The sequence below is a fragment of the Carcharhinus amblyrhynchos genome, chromosome 9, assembly GCF_965287045.1.
Source record: "Carcharhinus amblyrhynchos chromosome 9, sCarAmb.v2.hapA, whole genome shotgun sequence".
Taxonomy (NCBI): Eukaryota; Metazoa; Chordata; class Chondrichthyes; order Carcharhiniformes; family Carcharhinidae; genus Carcharhinus; species Carcharhinus amblyrhynchos.
Window position 1 is genome coordinate 90,887,670 of NC_137332.1, and position 17,133 is coordinate 90,904,802.

At 44.7% G+C, this 17,133-nt stretch overlaps 1 protein-coding gene across 1 annotated transcript; it reads right to left on the reverse strand.

The window, feature by feature from the left end:
- Window positions 1-11,405: 11,405 nt before the first annotated feature.
- LOC145348006 (uncharacterized) lies at window positions 11,406-15,801 on the reverse strand. Its single transcript, XM_080196093.1, has 2 exons — window positions 15,633-15,801; window positions 11,406-14,737 (listed from the first exon to the last, which is right to left on the reverse strand). Exon 2 carries the CDS (start codon window positions 14,322-14,324, stop codon window positions 12,594-12,596), a length of 1,731 nt encoding a protein of 576 aa, XP_080052219.1. The 5' UTR covers window positions 14,325-14,737; window positions 15,633-15,801; the 3' UTR covers window positions 11,406-12,593.
- Window positions 15,802-17,133: the final 1,332 nt, after the last annotated feature.

Below are 17,133 nucleotides of genomic sequence, written 5' to 3' on the forward strand. Positions count from 1 at the left end.
GGACAATTCTGCCAGCCTGTTAATACTTAATTCTAAACCACGTTCAGTTGTACCTATTTTGTAGAGGCTGATAAAATAGACTGAAATAATGTATTTGGATTGTAATTTATAATGTATTTGGATAAATTGTTGAAATAAAAAGTTGGGACTTGTGTGAAAAAAATCTTTTCAGACATGATAGGGTGCAATGCAGCTTGGATCCTGTTTGTCTGTCTTGTGGGAGCCATGAATTGGATTCATTTGTTTTTTGGTGCAAACAAAGAATGGATTTAGGTTTGCTTGATCCATTCTGAACATTGGCTTTGTAACATTAAGTATGAATTAAAACATATTTTAAAGTGTTTATGACAGGTGCTATTTCAATACAAGTCTTTCTTTCTTAGGGAAACATTCAGTTTCCTGTGAACTGGAAATTCTAAACCCACTGATGGAGAAAGTATACCAGCCCACAGTGACATTGACCAATGTACCTTGTACAGGACTCTTACTGTAGGCTCCTGATTGGTCAGCATGGTATGTCCTCATTGTTCTCTGGAGCAGTGTACTGGTGGCTGGGGAGTGTAAACTGCGAGTGTACTGTGTTTTTTTTAAAATTGCGTTGCTGGGTTGTGGGTTTTTTTTCCCTTTTGTGCTTTCCATAGAGGGTCCTAGGTGCAAGGGCTGTTGGGAAGGGAGTGAGGGAGTATAAAAACAAGGCCACAGTAGATAGCGGGCAGCGTCGGGAGCAGGCAGCAGAGTGAGGCGGGTGCTGAGTGAGTACTGCAAGGGCTTTGGCTCACAGGGCTTAGGCGAGGCAGGGTTAGGCAAGGTGAGTTACTGGTCAAATTTTTCAAAGTGTGTCCATAGGTCTGAAGGTAGTCAAATAAATGGCAGGGACCATGGGGAGACATGTCAGCTGTGTAAGGTGCAATATGTGGGAGTTCCTGGAGACACAGCATCTCCGGAGAGTCCACATCTGCACCAAATGTCTAGAATTGCAGCGTTTGAGGGCCCGGGTTAGGCAACTGGAGTTGAGGCTGGAGGATTTATTTTTAGTGAGGGAGAATGAGGCACTAATGAATAGGAACCAGATTCAAGAGGGGATCCCAGAGTCAAGGAGGGGGGATGGGTGGGTTACAGTTAGGAAGGGGAAAAAGAAGAGGAGTAATGTTCCAAAGGCTACCCCAGGGGTAGTCTCTCAAGATAGCAGGGGTAAGGCACCAACTGAGGTAGAAAGGGCACGAGGGGAAGAGGAAAATGCCTCAGAGGGAAGGAAGGGGGCTGGATGTGAGATAGTGGTGGGGGACGGGAGGGTTAGAGGAATTGATAGGCGGTTCTGTGGGCAAAAGCGGGACTCCAGGATGGTGGTCTGCTTCCCTGGAGCTGGGGTACAGGATGTGTCGGAGAGGGTAGAGGGAATCTTGAAGGGCCGAGGGACCCAGGCGGATGGTAATTATACATGTAGGAGAGAAGGACATAGGAAGGAAGAGTAGGGGGGAAATACGTACGCAGTTCAGGGAGTTGGGAGCCAGGCTGAAGTGTAGGGCCTCCAGGGTGGCGATCTCTGGGCTGCTGCCAGTGCCCAGCAATAGCAGGGATAAGAATAATGAGATCCTGCAGCTGAATGCATGGCTGAGGGATTGGTGCAGGACAGAGGGTTTTAGTTTTGTTGACCATTGGGAAGTCTTTGCAAAAGAAGGGCACTTCTATAAGAGGGATAGAGATCACTTAAATGGGAAGGGGACACATATTTTAGCTGGGAGGTTGGCTGGAGTGTTTAGGCAGGGTTTAAACTAGTACGGAGGGGGGGTGGGGAGGAGAGAGACAGCTCAGGCACTGGGAGTGAGTTGGAGGTCAGGGTAAGTCTAGTTGATAGGAAAATCCCCCAGGAGAAGGAGGATCCGAGAGGGCCTGGGGGTCTTAGGTGCATTTGTTTTAATGCGAGGAGTGTGACGGGAAAGTCGGATGAACTTAGGGCCTTGATGTTCGCGAGGAATTTAGATGTGGTGGCAGTGTCAGAGACATGGTTAAAGGAGGGGCAGGACTGGCAGCTAAATGTTCCAGGGTATAAGTGTTTTAGGCGTGATAGGGGAGGGTTGAAAAGAGGAGGGGGAGTGGCGCTCTTAGTTAGGGAGCGGATCACAGCGGTGCAGAGGGAGGATAACATGGAGGGGTTGGAAATTGAGTCTCTGTGGGTAGAGTTGAGGAATAGGAAGGGGGCCATTACTATGCTAGGAGTGTACTATAGGCTGCCCGATAGCCCACGGGCAGTGGAAGAGGCTATATGTAGGGACATTTTGGATAAGTGTAGGAAGAATAGGGTTGTTGTAGTGGGAGATTTTAATCTCCCTGGGGTGGATTGGAAGGTGCCTAGAGGGGTGGGGGGGTCTGATGGGGAGGAATTCGTAAGATGTGTATTGGAAGGATCCTTGCAACAGTATGTAGATAGCCCGACTAGAGAGGGGGCGATACTGGATTTAGTTCTGGGAAATGAGCCGGGTCAGGTGGTTGAGGTTGCAGTAGGCGAACATGTGGCTAATAGTGACCACAACTCCATCTACTTTAGGATACGAATGGAAAAAGATGACAGCTGTCCTAAGGGGAGGGTGCTAAATTGGGGGAACATAGAACATAGAACATAGAACATTACAGCGCAGAACAGGCCCTTCGGCCCACGATGTTGCGCCGACCAGTTACAAAAACAATGACCCACTAGCCTATACCAATCCCTTTTCGTCCATAAACCTATCCAGAGATCTCTTAAACGCCCCCAAACTAGACGCATTTACAACTGCAGCAGGCAGGGCATTCCAATCCCTCACCACCCGCTGGGTAAAGAACCTACCCCTGACATCCGTCCTGTAGCTACCCCCCCTTAATTTAAAGCCATGCCCCCTCGTGCTAGCTTTCTCCATCCGAGGAAAAAGGCTATCACTATCCACCCTATCTAAACCTCTAATCATCTTATATGTTTCAATAAGATCCCCTCTTAGCCGCCTTCTTTCCAACGAAAACAACCCTAGATCCCTCAGTCTCTCCTCATAGGACCTCCCCACCATACCAGGCAACATCCTAGTAAACCTCCTCTGCACCCTCTCCAACGCCTCCACATCCTTCTTGTAATGCGGGGACCAGAACTGCACACAGTACTCCAAGTGCGGCCGCACTAGAGTAGTGTACAGTTGCAACATTACACTGCGACTCCTAAATTCAATCCCCCTACCAATAAACGCCAAGACACCGTACGCCTTCTTGACAACCTTATCTACTTGATTCCCAACTTTCAGGGATCTATGTACACACACACCTAGATCCCTCTGTTCATCCACACTATTCAAAGTCCTCCCGTTAGCCCTATACTCGACACATCTGTTGCTCCTACCAAAGTGAATTACCTCACACTTCTCCGCATTAAATTCCATCCGCCACCTCTCGGCCCAGCTCTGCAACCTATCTAAGTCTCGATACAGCCGGATTAGGCAGGAGCTTAGGGACACAGACTGGGATAGGCTGTTGGAAGGCAAGACCACGTTAGGCATGTGGGAGTCTTTCAAGGGAAAACTACAAAGGGTGCAGGAAAGGCATGTGCCGGTTAGGAGAAAGGATGGGAAAGGTAGAATTAGGGAACCTTGGATTACTAGAGATATAGAAGACCTGGTTAGGAAGAAACGAGAGGCATATGTCAGGTCTAAGCAGCTGGGAATGGAGAGAGCATTGGAGGAATGCAGAGAGAGTAGGAGGGATCTCAAACGGGGAGTTAGGAGAGCAAAGAGGGGGCATGAGATGGCTTTGGCAGGTAGGGTTAAGGAGAATCCAAAGGCGTTTTACTCCTATCTTAAGAACAAAAGGGTGGCTAGGGGTAAAATCGGTCCTCTCAGGGACAAATGTGGGGAATTGTGCTTAGAGGCAGAGGGAATGGGGAAGATCCTGAATGAATACTTCGCGTCAGTATTCACGAAGGAGAGGGGCTTGATGTCTAGTATGGTCATTGAGGGAGCAGTAGACCAATTGAAAGATCTATCGATTACGAGGGAAGAAGTGTTAGGGCTTTTAGATGGCATTAAATCCGATAAATCTCCGGGGCCCGATTGCATTTATCTGCTTAGAGAGGCGAGGGATGAGATTGCTGGGCCTCTGACGCGAATCTTTGTCTCTTCTTTGGACACAGGTGAGGTCCCAGAGGACTGCAGGATAGCGAACGTTGTACCGTTGTTTAAAAAGGGTAGGAGGGATAGCCTGGGTAACTATAGGCCGGTGAGCTTAATGTCAGTGGTAGGTAAGTTGATGGAGAGGATTCTTAGGGATAGGATGTATGCGCACTTGGAGCGTTGCGATCTGATTAAGGATATGCAGCATGGCTTTGTCAAGGGGAAGTCTTGCCTTACGAATCTGGTAGAATTCTTTGAGGAGCTGATCAAAACGGTTGACGAAGGACGAGCCGTTGATGTTGTCTATGTGGATTTCAGTAAGGCGTTTGACAAAGTCCCTCATGGTAGGTTGGTACAGAAGATTAAAGCTCATGGGATATGTGGTCAGGTATCTAGATGGGTAGAGAACTGGCTTGCAAAGAGGAGTCAGACAGTAGTTGTGGAGGGGTCTTTTTCTAGCTGGAGGTCTGTCACTAGTGGTGTGCCGCAGGGCTCAGTACTGGGACCTCTTCTCTTTGTAGTGTATATAAATGATTTGGAAGAGGGAGTAGGTGGTGTGATCAGCAAATTTGCAGATGACACCAAGATGGCTGGATTGGCGGGCAGTGAGGAGCAGTGTCTGGCAATACAGCGGGATATTGATAGGCTGGTTGATTGGGCAGATACGTGGCAAATGGAGTTTAATCTGGATAAATGTGAGGTGTGGCATTTTGGCCGGAATAATGTAGGGGGAAGTTACATGATAAAGGGTAAGCCCGTAAGGAGTATAGAATCGCAGCAAGACCTGGGGGTGCAAGTGCACAAGTCTTTGAAGGTGGCAGTGCAAGTGGAGAGTGTGGTGAAGAAAGCCCATGGTATGTTAGCCTTTATAGGACGGGGTATAGAATATAAGAGCTGGAGTCTAATGTTGCAGTTGTACAGAACGTTGGTTAGGCCACATTTGGAGTACTGCGTCCAGTTCTGGTCGCCTTACTACCGGAAGGACGTGGAGACTCTGGAGAGAGTGCAGAGGAGGTTTACCAGGATGTTGCCTGGTATGGAAGGACTGGGGTATGAGGAAAGATTGAAGAAATTGGGGCTCTTTTCCCTTGAAAAACGCCAACTGAGGGGGGATCTAATAGAGGTATATAAGGTTATGAAGGGTATAGATAGAGTAAACAGAGGTAAGCTATTTCCTATAATAGAGACACGTAGGACAAGGGGCCATGGACTTAAGGTGAGGGGGGAGAGGTACAACACAGATATTAGAGGGAGGTTTTCACACAGAGGGTAGTGGGGGTATGGAATGCTCTGCCAAGTAAGGTGGTGGAGGCAAACACGCTGGAGTCCTTTAAGAGTAACTTAGACAGGCACATGACTGAGTTGGAGATGGGTGGATATAGGAGATTCTTTTAATAAGGGTCATTAGCATTGGGGTGTCCCTGGTAATGTAAATGGGTATAGTATGATAATGTTTTTTCTCTTTTCATTCACAGGTTTTAAGTCGGTCCACCTCGTGCCCAACGAGGGGCATGCACACGATGGGTCGTACTGGGGCTGCTCTTGGTTGTTCGAGATTGGCCTAGTGCTTCATGTCATTAGTGTGTGCCTAAACTGGACAAGATACTGGGCAAGACAACAGCTCAGTGACTATCGCTGATTGCTGTGCAGACACATGGATTTGGGCCGGTGTCTGTGGGAGTTTGCGCACTCTCCCCGTGCTTGCGTGGGTTTTCTCCAGGTGCTCTGGTTTCCTCCCACACCCCAAAGATGTGCTGTTAGGCTGATTGGCAGGAATAAATTGTCCATAAATCAGTTTCCCTCAATCTGGATGGCCATAAAACATTAGACAGGGGTCGTGGGTAGAGAGGTGGCCTGGTGGTGTTGAGATGGCGGCGCAGGCTCGTTGGGCCTGTTTCCTGGGCTGATTTTTTTTTGTTCTTTGTTCCAGTGAATAGGGACAAAGAACAATCAGGAAGTTTGGGTTAAATTTAAAAAAAAATGATTCTGAATTGTATATGGATACAGAAGATTCAGGAAAAATCAGACAAACATTTGAATTATTATTGTCACATGCATTGGGATACAGTGAAAACCATTGTTTCTTGTGCACTATACAAACAAAACATACTGTTCATAGAGTTGATAGGAGAGAAGGAAAGGATAGTGTGAAGAGAAAGATCAGCTTAATGTATGATAATATCTGAAAGCAGCAGAGACAAAGCTATTCTTGATACATGTCTCGGTACACGTTCTCAGACTTTTGCATCTTTTTCTCAAAGGAAACAGGTGAACGAGAGTATGTCTGGTGTGCGTGGGGTCCTTGATTCTGCTGGTTGCTTTCTCAAGTCACCCCCTTGCTATTTCCTTATACATTTCAGTCTACATGGCCAAATTCCCCTTCGACACGATTTTCAATGCAATGTAAAGTCCTTATTATTAAAGTGCTTCCTGATGTCTGATAATTCTGTAAAGTCCTTATTACATACCTCACACTTGAACAGCTTCACCCCAGTGTGAAGGTATCGGTGATCACGTAGGTTCAATGCCGGAAAAATGATTTATCACACACTTCATAGGTGAATAGTTTCTCTCCAGTGTGAATATGTCAGTGTTGTGCGAGTGTTGATGACTGTGTGAAGTTCAATCACACAGCTCACACCGGAACAGATTTTCCCAAGTGAACGCTCTGGTGCATCAGGAACCTTGTAGATGTTTGGAAAGATTTATCACAAAATTCACATTTTAAGGGTTTTTCCCTGTGTGAATTATCTGATGGACCTGGAGGTTTGATAACAATGTAAACGCTTTCTCTCACATGTACAGTGGAACAGCTTCTCCCTTCTATGAATGCATTCTGTGGAGATGCATGACTGAGAGTTTATTGCAAACCTCAGAAATAAATGGATTCTCTCCAATGTGAGTGCGTTGGTAGATATGGAAGTGGGATGAGCATGAAGATTTGTCACACCACTCACCATAGAAAATTACAGTTTCTTGCCTGTGCCAAACCATTTTTTGCCTAGTCCCACTGACGTGCTCTTGAACCAAATACCTCCACGCCCCTCTCATCCATGAACCCGTCCAAGTTTTTCTTAAATTTAAAAGTGACCCCGCATTTACCACTTTATCTGGCAGCTCATTCCACACTCCACCACGCTCTGTGTGAAGAAGCCCCCCCGCCTTATATTCCCTTTAAACCTTTTTCCTTTCACCCTTAAACCATGCCCTCTGGTTTTTTCCTCTAGCCATGCTGGCCCCCTCCCCACCCACTCTCCCCCCCTCCCCACCCCCCTCTCCTCTCTGCCCCCCCCACACCCCCCTCACCCCCCTCTCCTCTCTGCCCCCCCACACCCCCCTCTCCTCTACCCCCCCACACCCCCCTCCCCTCCCCCTCCCCTCCTCTCCCCCACACCCCCTCCTCTACCCCCCTCCTCTCCCCCACCACACCCCCCTCCTCTCCCCCCCTCCACACCCCCCTCTCCTTCCCCCCACTCCACACCCCCCTCTCCTCCCTCCCGTCCCCCCCCAACCCCTCTCCTCCCCCCTCCCTCCCCCCCCCCACAACCCCTCTCCTTCCCCCCTCCCTCCCTCACAACCCCTCTCCTTCCCCCCCCACCCCCACCCCACCCCCCCACCCCCCCCACCCCACCCCCCCCCACACCCCCCCCACCCCACCACACCTGCTAGAATTCCACTGGTGGACGGGATGGGAGAATTCCGGCCCTGTTGTGCAAGTATTAACAAGTTTTCAAACATTCAGCCTAGTGCATGAAATTAGTGCAGTTTAACTTGTGATGTTTAAAAGAAGTCACTTTATTTTGCAATGAGCAAACATCTTCATTCTAAGTTTAGAATTCAGTTCTGTAATTAGCTTTTGTAACTTGAGTTATTTTAAATTTGTTAGTTAAATGCATTGTGTTGGACTTAATGCAATCATTTTCAAACATTGATTTCATCTGTATTTTATATAGATTTTGTTCCACAAAACAATTCTGTATTTTAATCGACTTATAGCAAACACTGACAGATACAACAAAAACACACAACAGCAAAACAGTTTTCACAGTAAAATCACATTGATAAATGCCCGTTTTAATGAAGTGCTACAGAACATGCTGATACCTCTATATCAATTAGATTTCTGGAACCATGAATCCACATTCCCAGACATCACATCCTATTTTATCAAATAAAAGCAGACATCAAAACCATTCTTGCTTATATTCAACATGTACACATCATAACCCACTTTGTAAACTTTGTTATTAATTTTCAGGTTATAATCAATTGACCATTCTATGCTTTGTTTTAAAAGTAAAATAACCCATTTCAAGTATTCACAAAGAGAAGTAACATCGATTCTCAAATGAGCTATACAAAACAGAGTCACTGATATGGGTCTGATTTAATGCCAATTAAGTACATTTGGGACAATGAAGATAGCAATCATGAGGGCATGACAGCAATTTTTCCCCTATCCTAAACAAATTGGCAATGAAGATATTGTGGAACATTCTTTTATCTTAGCAAGAAGCCACAAGAGTAACAGAAACAAACTTTAATGAGTGGGATGGGTCCATAAGTAATTGGCATCTTAGAGGGCCAGTCTGGAGACAATGCAAGTTAAGACACTGGAAAGCAAAAACATTGTTGATCAGGCTGTAGGTTATGGCTCAGAATGAGTTATAAGTAGCAGCTTTTGCTGAGCAAGTTGCCCAGCAAGGGACTGCTGCCCACAGGGAAGAAGTTATGGAGTGAGAACAGGGATCGAGTGTCAACCTGCACCTTAGGCTGAAACAGAAAGCGAATGTCATGGTACATTAGTCAAGTATATTTGGCAAGTATCAATCTACAACGTGTAAAATATTTCCTGAACTACTTCATCAAAATGTCTCCTGTGGTGTATATGGTTAAAGTTTCAAATGGACACAATTAAAATTTATACCTAGTAACTGCTAGAATTTACAGTGTAGCCTGAATATCACTTGCCATTTACCAGCCCAAGCTTGAAAGTTGCATATCATTTGCTGCACATGGTTATGGACTTCTTCAGTGTCTGAGAAATCTCAAATGCTGCTGAACATTGTGTATCATTAGTGAACATCCTCAATCAAATCAAAGCAAATCACTTCTGGTCTCATGGGTTCAAAGTCAATGTTGAGGACTGACAGGGTAACTCCCACCTGATTGTATACACTGTGATCCCATCTCTGGTGGCTCTACCTGGTAGCACAGGACACACCTGGGGAGTGTGATAGTAATGTTTCGCGCATCGTTTGTAACTTACGATGTTGTGACTATGACTATATCAAGCTGTTGCTTTGACTTGTCTACAGGACAGCTCCCCCAATGTAGGCATAAACCCTCAGATGTGAGTCAGGGGGACTTTGCAAGGTCGATAGGGCTGCTTGGGCCTTTGTCATTTCCAGTACTCAGATTGATGCCAAATGCACTGTTTTCAATGCATTGTAACTTTGCAGTGGCTTGATCCAACTGAGGCCATTTTGGAGGGTATTTAAGAGTCAACAAAATTGCTGTGGGTCTGGAGTCACACACCAACCACATCAGAGAATTTCCTTCCCTATGGGATATTAATGAACTAGATGGATTTTTAATGACAATGGTTTCATGGTCTCTATTACTTAGATGAGCTTTTAATTATAGGTTATTAAATCAATGTAATTTCCACAACCTGCTGTTGGTGAGTTTCAAATCATGGTTTATTTGTCCAGAGACAAAAGGGTATCACCTCCCAGTTAGAGACACAGTGAGTGTCAGTCTGCTATTCCCATGTGGAGGATCAGATGCAAGTGCTTTCTTTTTCCTCATTTGACTGTCACACATCCTCTGTTTCCAGAGCGACACTGGATCGTGATCAGGAGAACACAACGTTGCTGCTTACTTTCCTCCATTCTGACCCCCACCTCCCCAAGCACCGTGAGGGCAATGGAAAAGACAACTGGACAGAGTAAAGTGTACTATCGATTCACTATGAGCTCTAATCTTGCAGATATTATAATCCAGGTCAGAAATTCCAAGATATTTTGTGAAGTCAGCTTTGACCATAAGTTTTGCACTTTGAATTTGGCTGGGGTGAGCATGAGATGTTTCACTTCAGGAATGATTCAAATGACCCACTAGGGAGCTTTTATCAAACAAAGTTTATTTAAGAATACAGTTAACACATAGAGAGAAAATTAGCAATAGCTTTTACCAGCTACAAAGAAAAGAAACAACCGGGGCATTATATAAACCTTAACAACAAAAAGCACTGTTCAAATACAACAAATCTCCTTATAAACATACACCGGCCACAGGTTTAGCACAGAAAATAAGAATGCTCGTGCAATTTTGCAATGCCTGCTGAGACTTCATCCTTTGGATAGATTTGAAACTCTGACTTCCCAGCCTTGTAACTTCCAGTGGACCTCAAGGTAGAGATAAAGCCACTGTTGGCTTCTAGCTTTTAGCCAGCAAACCGCTTACAGCAAAGTTTTCACTCTAGGAAGGCAAGAAAAACTGCTTCCAACACAGCAGAATTTCTAATGACAGACAGACAGACAGACTGACTTCAGCCAGGTGTCCTCACACCTTCCTAACTAAAAGCAGTAGCTAGCATCCAAACTCAAAATAAAGCAATCATTCTCCCCCTAACAATTCAAAAGGGTCATAAACTCTTAAAGCTCCAGGACATCGCATTAGGTCCAGATTAAAAATAAACAAAACCCATTTAAACGGTAATAAAAGGATAAGTAAGCAAACACGTCAGCAACAATAAAAAAAAAGCTGCTTGTAAACTGCCGAGAACAGGATTTAAAAAAATAAATTCCTTAAAGGCACAGTTGTGTCATATAGGTGAAGACCAGCTTTACCCTTAACAGTATGTGTTTAATATAAAAAACACTCAGGAGAAATGTTAATTCGATGGATATTTTGGAATTTCTCCTTTATTTTCAAAATTATTTGAAAGAAATATACTGGGCAGGAAGTGTAGAAGTTAAGGAAAATAATGCTTCAGTGTAACTGATTGAAGAGTTCTGGTTTATCCTGTGTGATGATGTGCAGCTTCAAAGCCACCAGCATTTCAAAAGGTACATCACAGGATGTGAATCTCAACAACGAGATTAGCAGCTTTAAGCAGACCAAAATAAATACATCATCCTGCCAATAGGAAATACTTTGGGGTAAATGATTGTGCCATTCAGGGAAGACATACACGTTAATTTTTTAGAACTATCAGAAGCCAAGGGACAGACAGTCAAATATACAGAGAGAATCTTTGAAGGGAACCAATGACATAATTGGCAAACTTTTCTTAGAAGCAAGGGGCATATTCTATCTAATAGCGTGTAAGCTGATTTTAGTTGGCAGGCCTGAAGCAACCTTCATGTAGGCTGTAAAAACCAACATCTTCACTGAACCCAGAAAAACTACTCAATCGCATACAGTGTGATAACTATAAGCTGGCCTTTACTTAAAGATCTATTGGATGTTGTTTGGAAAGAGGGAATCTTGAAAGAGTTCAGACCTTGTAAATGCACTTTGGATCAAAAGGGTGATTCCTACTCAAATTGTGTGGGGGTTTAGTAGTCTTGAACCTAAATGTCTTGGATCATTATAGTCTTGTTTGTGTATATGTGTCTTTTCTTTGTTACAATAGTTTTTAATAAGTGTTCTGCTATGATTGGGCTGGTCACTGTTCTTTCTGGATATTGCAAGTGGCTCCTTACACTATTCCTGTAGACAAAACTATGCACCACCACGACGCCACGGTGTGTCCGAGTTGGGATACCTTTGCAGATATCATCAACTAGGATTCGTGATACAAGTGATATCTTTGCAAATGAAACAACAATCTTTGTAAACCCTTTAGAGCAGATAGAAGTGGTTTGAGAAAGATGTATTGAAGTGGCTTCGAGCCAGACTAATAACCGAGGGGTCCAGAGCTCGATGTAGGGACCCGGGTTCAAATCTAAGATGGTGAAATTTGGATTCAATAAAAATTTAGAATTAAAATTCTGAAACCATTGTCAATTATTATAAAAACGCACCAGGTTCTTTAGGGCAGGAACTCTACCATTCTTACCTTGCCTGGCCTATATGTGACTCCAGATCCACAGCAATGCAATTGATTCTCAAATACTCTCTAAAATAGAGGGCAGATAGGGACGGGTAATAAATGCTGCCAAGTCAGCAACACTCACATGCTGTAAAATGAATTAAAAAACATTGACAGAGTTTCTCCCTGGTGCAAGTGTATTGATGCACCAGGAGATAGACGAACTGTACAAAGATTTTGTCTGCCACAGTACACCTGAATGGTTTCCCACCAGTAAGGATCCGCTGGTGCTTCAGCCCATTGATTGAGTAGATAAAAGTCTTTCCAGAATTGCGCCTGAAGAGTTTCTCTCGTGTGAATCCACTAATGGCTCAGGAGTGTTAAAGATGTTACTAAAGCTTCATCACAACCTCACATTTGAGGAGTTACTCCACTGTGTGGATTGTCTGATGTAGCTGGAGTTTTGACGAATGTGAGAATGATTTGTCACACACCTCACATGTGAATGGTTTCTCCCGTGTGTGAATCCTCTGATGCTGCAGGAGGCTGGATGACTGTGAGAATGATTTGTCACACACCTCACACCTAAATGGTTTCTCTCCAGTATGGACACGCTGGTGCACACGGAGGTTTTCTGATCTGGCAAATGATTTGTCACACACAGTACATCTGAATGGTCTCTCCCCTGTGTGAATGCGTTGATGTTTACGGAGATCGGATGATGATGAAAATGTTTTGTTGCAGACCTCACACTTGAATGGTTTCTCCCCTGTGTGAATGCGTTTATGTGAGCCAAGTACTGATGATGATGAGAACGATTTGGCACATACCTCACACTGGAATGGTTTCTCTCCTGTGTGAATTCTCTGATGTTGCAGGAGGCTGGATGACTGGGAGAATGATTTGTCACAAACCTCACACTTGAATGGTTTCTCCCCTGTGTGAATGCGTTGGTGTAACCGAAGTACTGATGATGATGAAAATGATTTGTCACACACCCCACACCTGAATGGTTTCACCCCTCTGTGAATCCGCTGGTGCTGCAGGAGGCTTGACGACTGTGAGAACGATTTGTCACACACATTACAAGTGAATGGTTTCTCTCCAGTGTGGACACGCTGGTGTTCGCGGAGGTTGTCTGATCTAGCAAATGATTTGTCACACACGACACATGTGAATGGTTTCTCTCCTGTGTGAATGCGCTGATGTGAGCGAAGTACTGATGACTGCAAGAATGATTTGTCACACACCTCACACTTGAATGGCTTCTCCCCTGTGTGAATCCTCTGATGTTTCAGCAGACGTGATGACTCAGAGAATGATTTGTCACATACCTCGCACCTGAAAGGTTTCTCCCCTGTGTGAATTCTCTGATGGTGCAGGAGGTGCCATGACTGTGAGAATGATTTGTGACACACCTCACATTTGAATGGTTTCTCTCCTGTGTGAACACGCTGATGTAAGCGGAGGTTCCCTGATCTGGCAAATGATTTTTCACAAACGACACATGTGAATGGTTTCTCCCCTGTGTGTACACGTTTGTGGTTGCGGAGATCCGATGACTGAGAGAATGATTTGTCACATACCTCACACTTGAATGGTTTTTCCCCTGTGTGGACACGCTGGTGTGTGCGGAGGTTCTGTGAAATGGCAAATGATTTGTCACATATGACACATTTGAATGGTTTCTCCCCTGTATGAATGCGTTGGTGCTTACGAAGATCTGATGACTGTGAAAATGATTTATCACACACCTTACACTTGAATGGCTGCTCCCCGGTGTGAATCCTCTTATGGTGCAGAAGGTGCCTTGACTGAGAGAATGATTTCTGACAAACCTCACACTTGAATGGTTTCTCCCCAGTGTGATTGCGTCGGTGTGAACTAAGTACTGATGGTGACAAGAATGATTTGTTGCACACCTCACACTTGAATGGTCTCTCCTGTTTGTGAATGCGTTGGTGTGCATAAAGATTGGATGATGACGAAAATGATTTCTCACAAACCTCGCATGTGAATGGTCTCTCTCCTGTGTGAGCGCATTGGTGTATGCAAAGTACTGATGATGACAGAAATGATTTGTCACACAGCTCACATCTGAATGGCTTCTCTTCCATGTTCCTGTTGTTGTGATGTAAGTGGGAAAATTGATACATCTGTGTGTTCAGAGATCTTAAGAATCTGAGGAGCGCATCTCATATACCTCACACCTGAACAGCCTCTCACCTGTAGGAATGAGTCAATGATTCATGAGGCTTGATGAATACTGAAGCTCTCACCATGCTTGGAGTCCACTCACACTTCTTCCCGGCCTCACCCTGACCGACTGGCCACAACCGAACCTCCAGAGAAGTTGGTTCTGATGGAAGGTTTCACACCACTGACCAGTTTCAGATCTGATGATATATCAAAGGTCCCCAACCCAATTGATTTCCAGGTGAAGGTTTAACTGTCCAACTTTCTCTGTGTTGAGCAATGCTGTGAAGGGACTGGATATCCCAAAATTCTGAGGATTGATCTATGGCATCTATCCTCTCTGCATTCTTTGGTGTAGTACAGTGCAATCCTTCTGTAAAACAGGAAATGGAAATATGATTTCCTCCAATTCCCTCTCTTCCTTTGCTGAGGGGCTGACTCAGTTAGAGACTGTTCCACAGTGAATGCCACTCAGCTATTCCCCTATGTGGGGGATCAGATACAAGCCCTGTCTTTTTCATCACTAGACTATCGCACATCCCCCATTTCCAGCAGCAGACAGTATGGCTAGTTTCTTTCCTCCACCCAAATTCCCAGGCACTGTGAGGGAAATGGAAAAGACAGTAGGGTGGAATAGAAAAGCTATCAACTCACTGTGAGATTGTGGTGTGGAGCAGTTATACCCTTAAGAGTATGTATTTAATGTAAAAACACTCAGGAAAAATATTAATTCAGTGGAGATGTGCTAGATCTAAGGGAAATATTGCTTCAGTGTAGCTGATTGGAGGGCTCTGGTTTATCTTGGGAATTAGATACACTGCACTCACTCAGATGGAACAGCCCAAACTCAGCTATCAGACACAGCACTGGACAAAACTATCAAGTCCAACTCCAGATTTCTGGGAAAGGCCGAGGCTATCAGAGTAATTTTCTTATTAAAGACATTAAGAGACTTTTCAATAAATATATCTCTGTCCCTCCGAGATAATTACACCTCACCTTCTCATATTCAGCAATGACCCATCAACAAAACTCAGCCTGTAAATCAGAAGGGAAATGCTTCCAATAAACACACTCAATATCCAACACACAGCTCCAATCAAACAGCTCAGCACAAAGCACCGAGTAAACAGGTCTCTCAGCTGGATCTTCTCACACAGCATAAGGGGCATTTCCACACCTGATTCCCCACAGGATAGTCAGACTGCCTGAACATTAGTGTGGATATGATGCAATGTAATTATTATAAATTCTGCTCCTTCACTCACCATCTCCTGACTTGGTTTTCAGTCCCTACAGGAAGTGAAGCAGCTGTGAAAGAGGAAGAGGAGAGAATGGGCAGAGTGGGTGGGCTCTCTGATTGACGTCTCTCACAGCCAATCCAAATATTTCTGGAGTAACAGGAGTTTCCTGAAGTTTGGGAAACTGACCAGGGAAACGGAGGAGACTTTGAGCAGCAGATCAGGTGGGGATTTAAACTTGTCATTGTTCCATCTGAATAAAACCTCACTTATTGCAGCTGCTGTCTCAGTTCCCCTGGTAAATGTTTCACAGAGATTTCTGGTGTGGGAATAACATTCTTCATCTTCGGAGGCTTTCAAACTGACATCATCAATGTGGTCAATCAAGGTTATAGTGACGTGTTGGGACCAGCACATGTACAGGAGAGGGGGACACAGGAGAGTAGGCAATGAAGGGAGAAACAAATAAGAGATTGGGAGAGGAGAATGATCCAGTGCTTTGAAGGGACGCCGTGATTCATGGAGTGATTGTATGCTCAGGGCAGAAACTGTATGGGGGACATTTTCTTACTTGGAAAGTAACAATAACTGGGAGATTAACTCCAAAGTGACCAATTCTGAGGAAATAAAATGAGGCACATTTGATCGTGAATCGTGGTTTATGTTGGGAGGTGCGGTGTGGGGTAATAGGGAAGGTTGAGGTAGCAGGGGGCCATCAATTGTTGAGGGAGGAAGCAGGTCATTACCTGAACTGCTGAATATTTTGATTTTTTTTGTTTCGTTTCTAATTTTTAAAAGCAGAAAAAACAGACCATTTGGCCCATCTGCTTTCTACTTTGCTTATGCCTCACCTGAGCTTTCTCCCTACTTATTTTCTCTTTCACCATGTCTCCTTCCAATACCATTATCATTGGTACCTGTCTGCACACACACGGGTCTGTGATTGCACAAAAATCCAATGATGTCTGTCTGTTGTGCCAGCCTGCCAGTACCTCTGCACGTGTATCAATGATATCACTGTGCATGTACACCACCTTCCTGATTCTGTTGTAAATACTCTAATTAGTTTCTCTCAATGTTTTTCTGCTTGTCTAAAATCTTACATGTTAATATATTCCCCTTTGTTTATTTGTAATAGTTTGAGGATGTGACATTTCCTGTTTTTAAAATGGACAGGGGAAAGTAAGGGGCACCTCACATTCGTAGTCTCTGGGGCATTGTAAAGTTATTAATGATTGTTCCATCTTACGAAGTACTGATTGAGGAGGTCTTGTGGTGCACTGCAGAGCATCCTTGCCTCTCAGCCAGAAGTTCTGGGTTCGAGTCCCACCCCAGGACTTGATATCCATGGAAAGTGAATTCGTAATGCAGCCAAACAGGTTGAATAATAACCTGAAAAATTGTTCCGATACACCAATGACTGGTAGTAAGTGCGGGAGAGACTTCTGGTCAGCCGTGCTTAGTGTGGAATGGCACCCCTTAAGCTATAAGTCTCTGGTGACAGGATACTGACCTCTTCCTGGAAAAG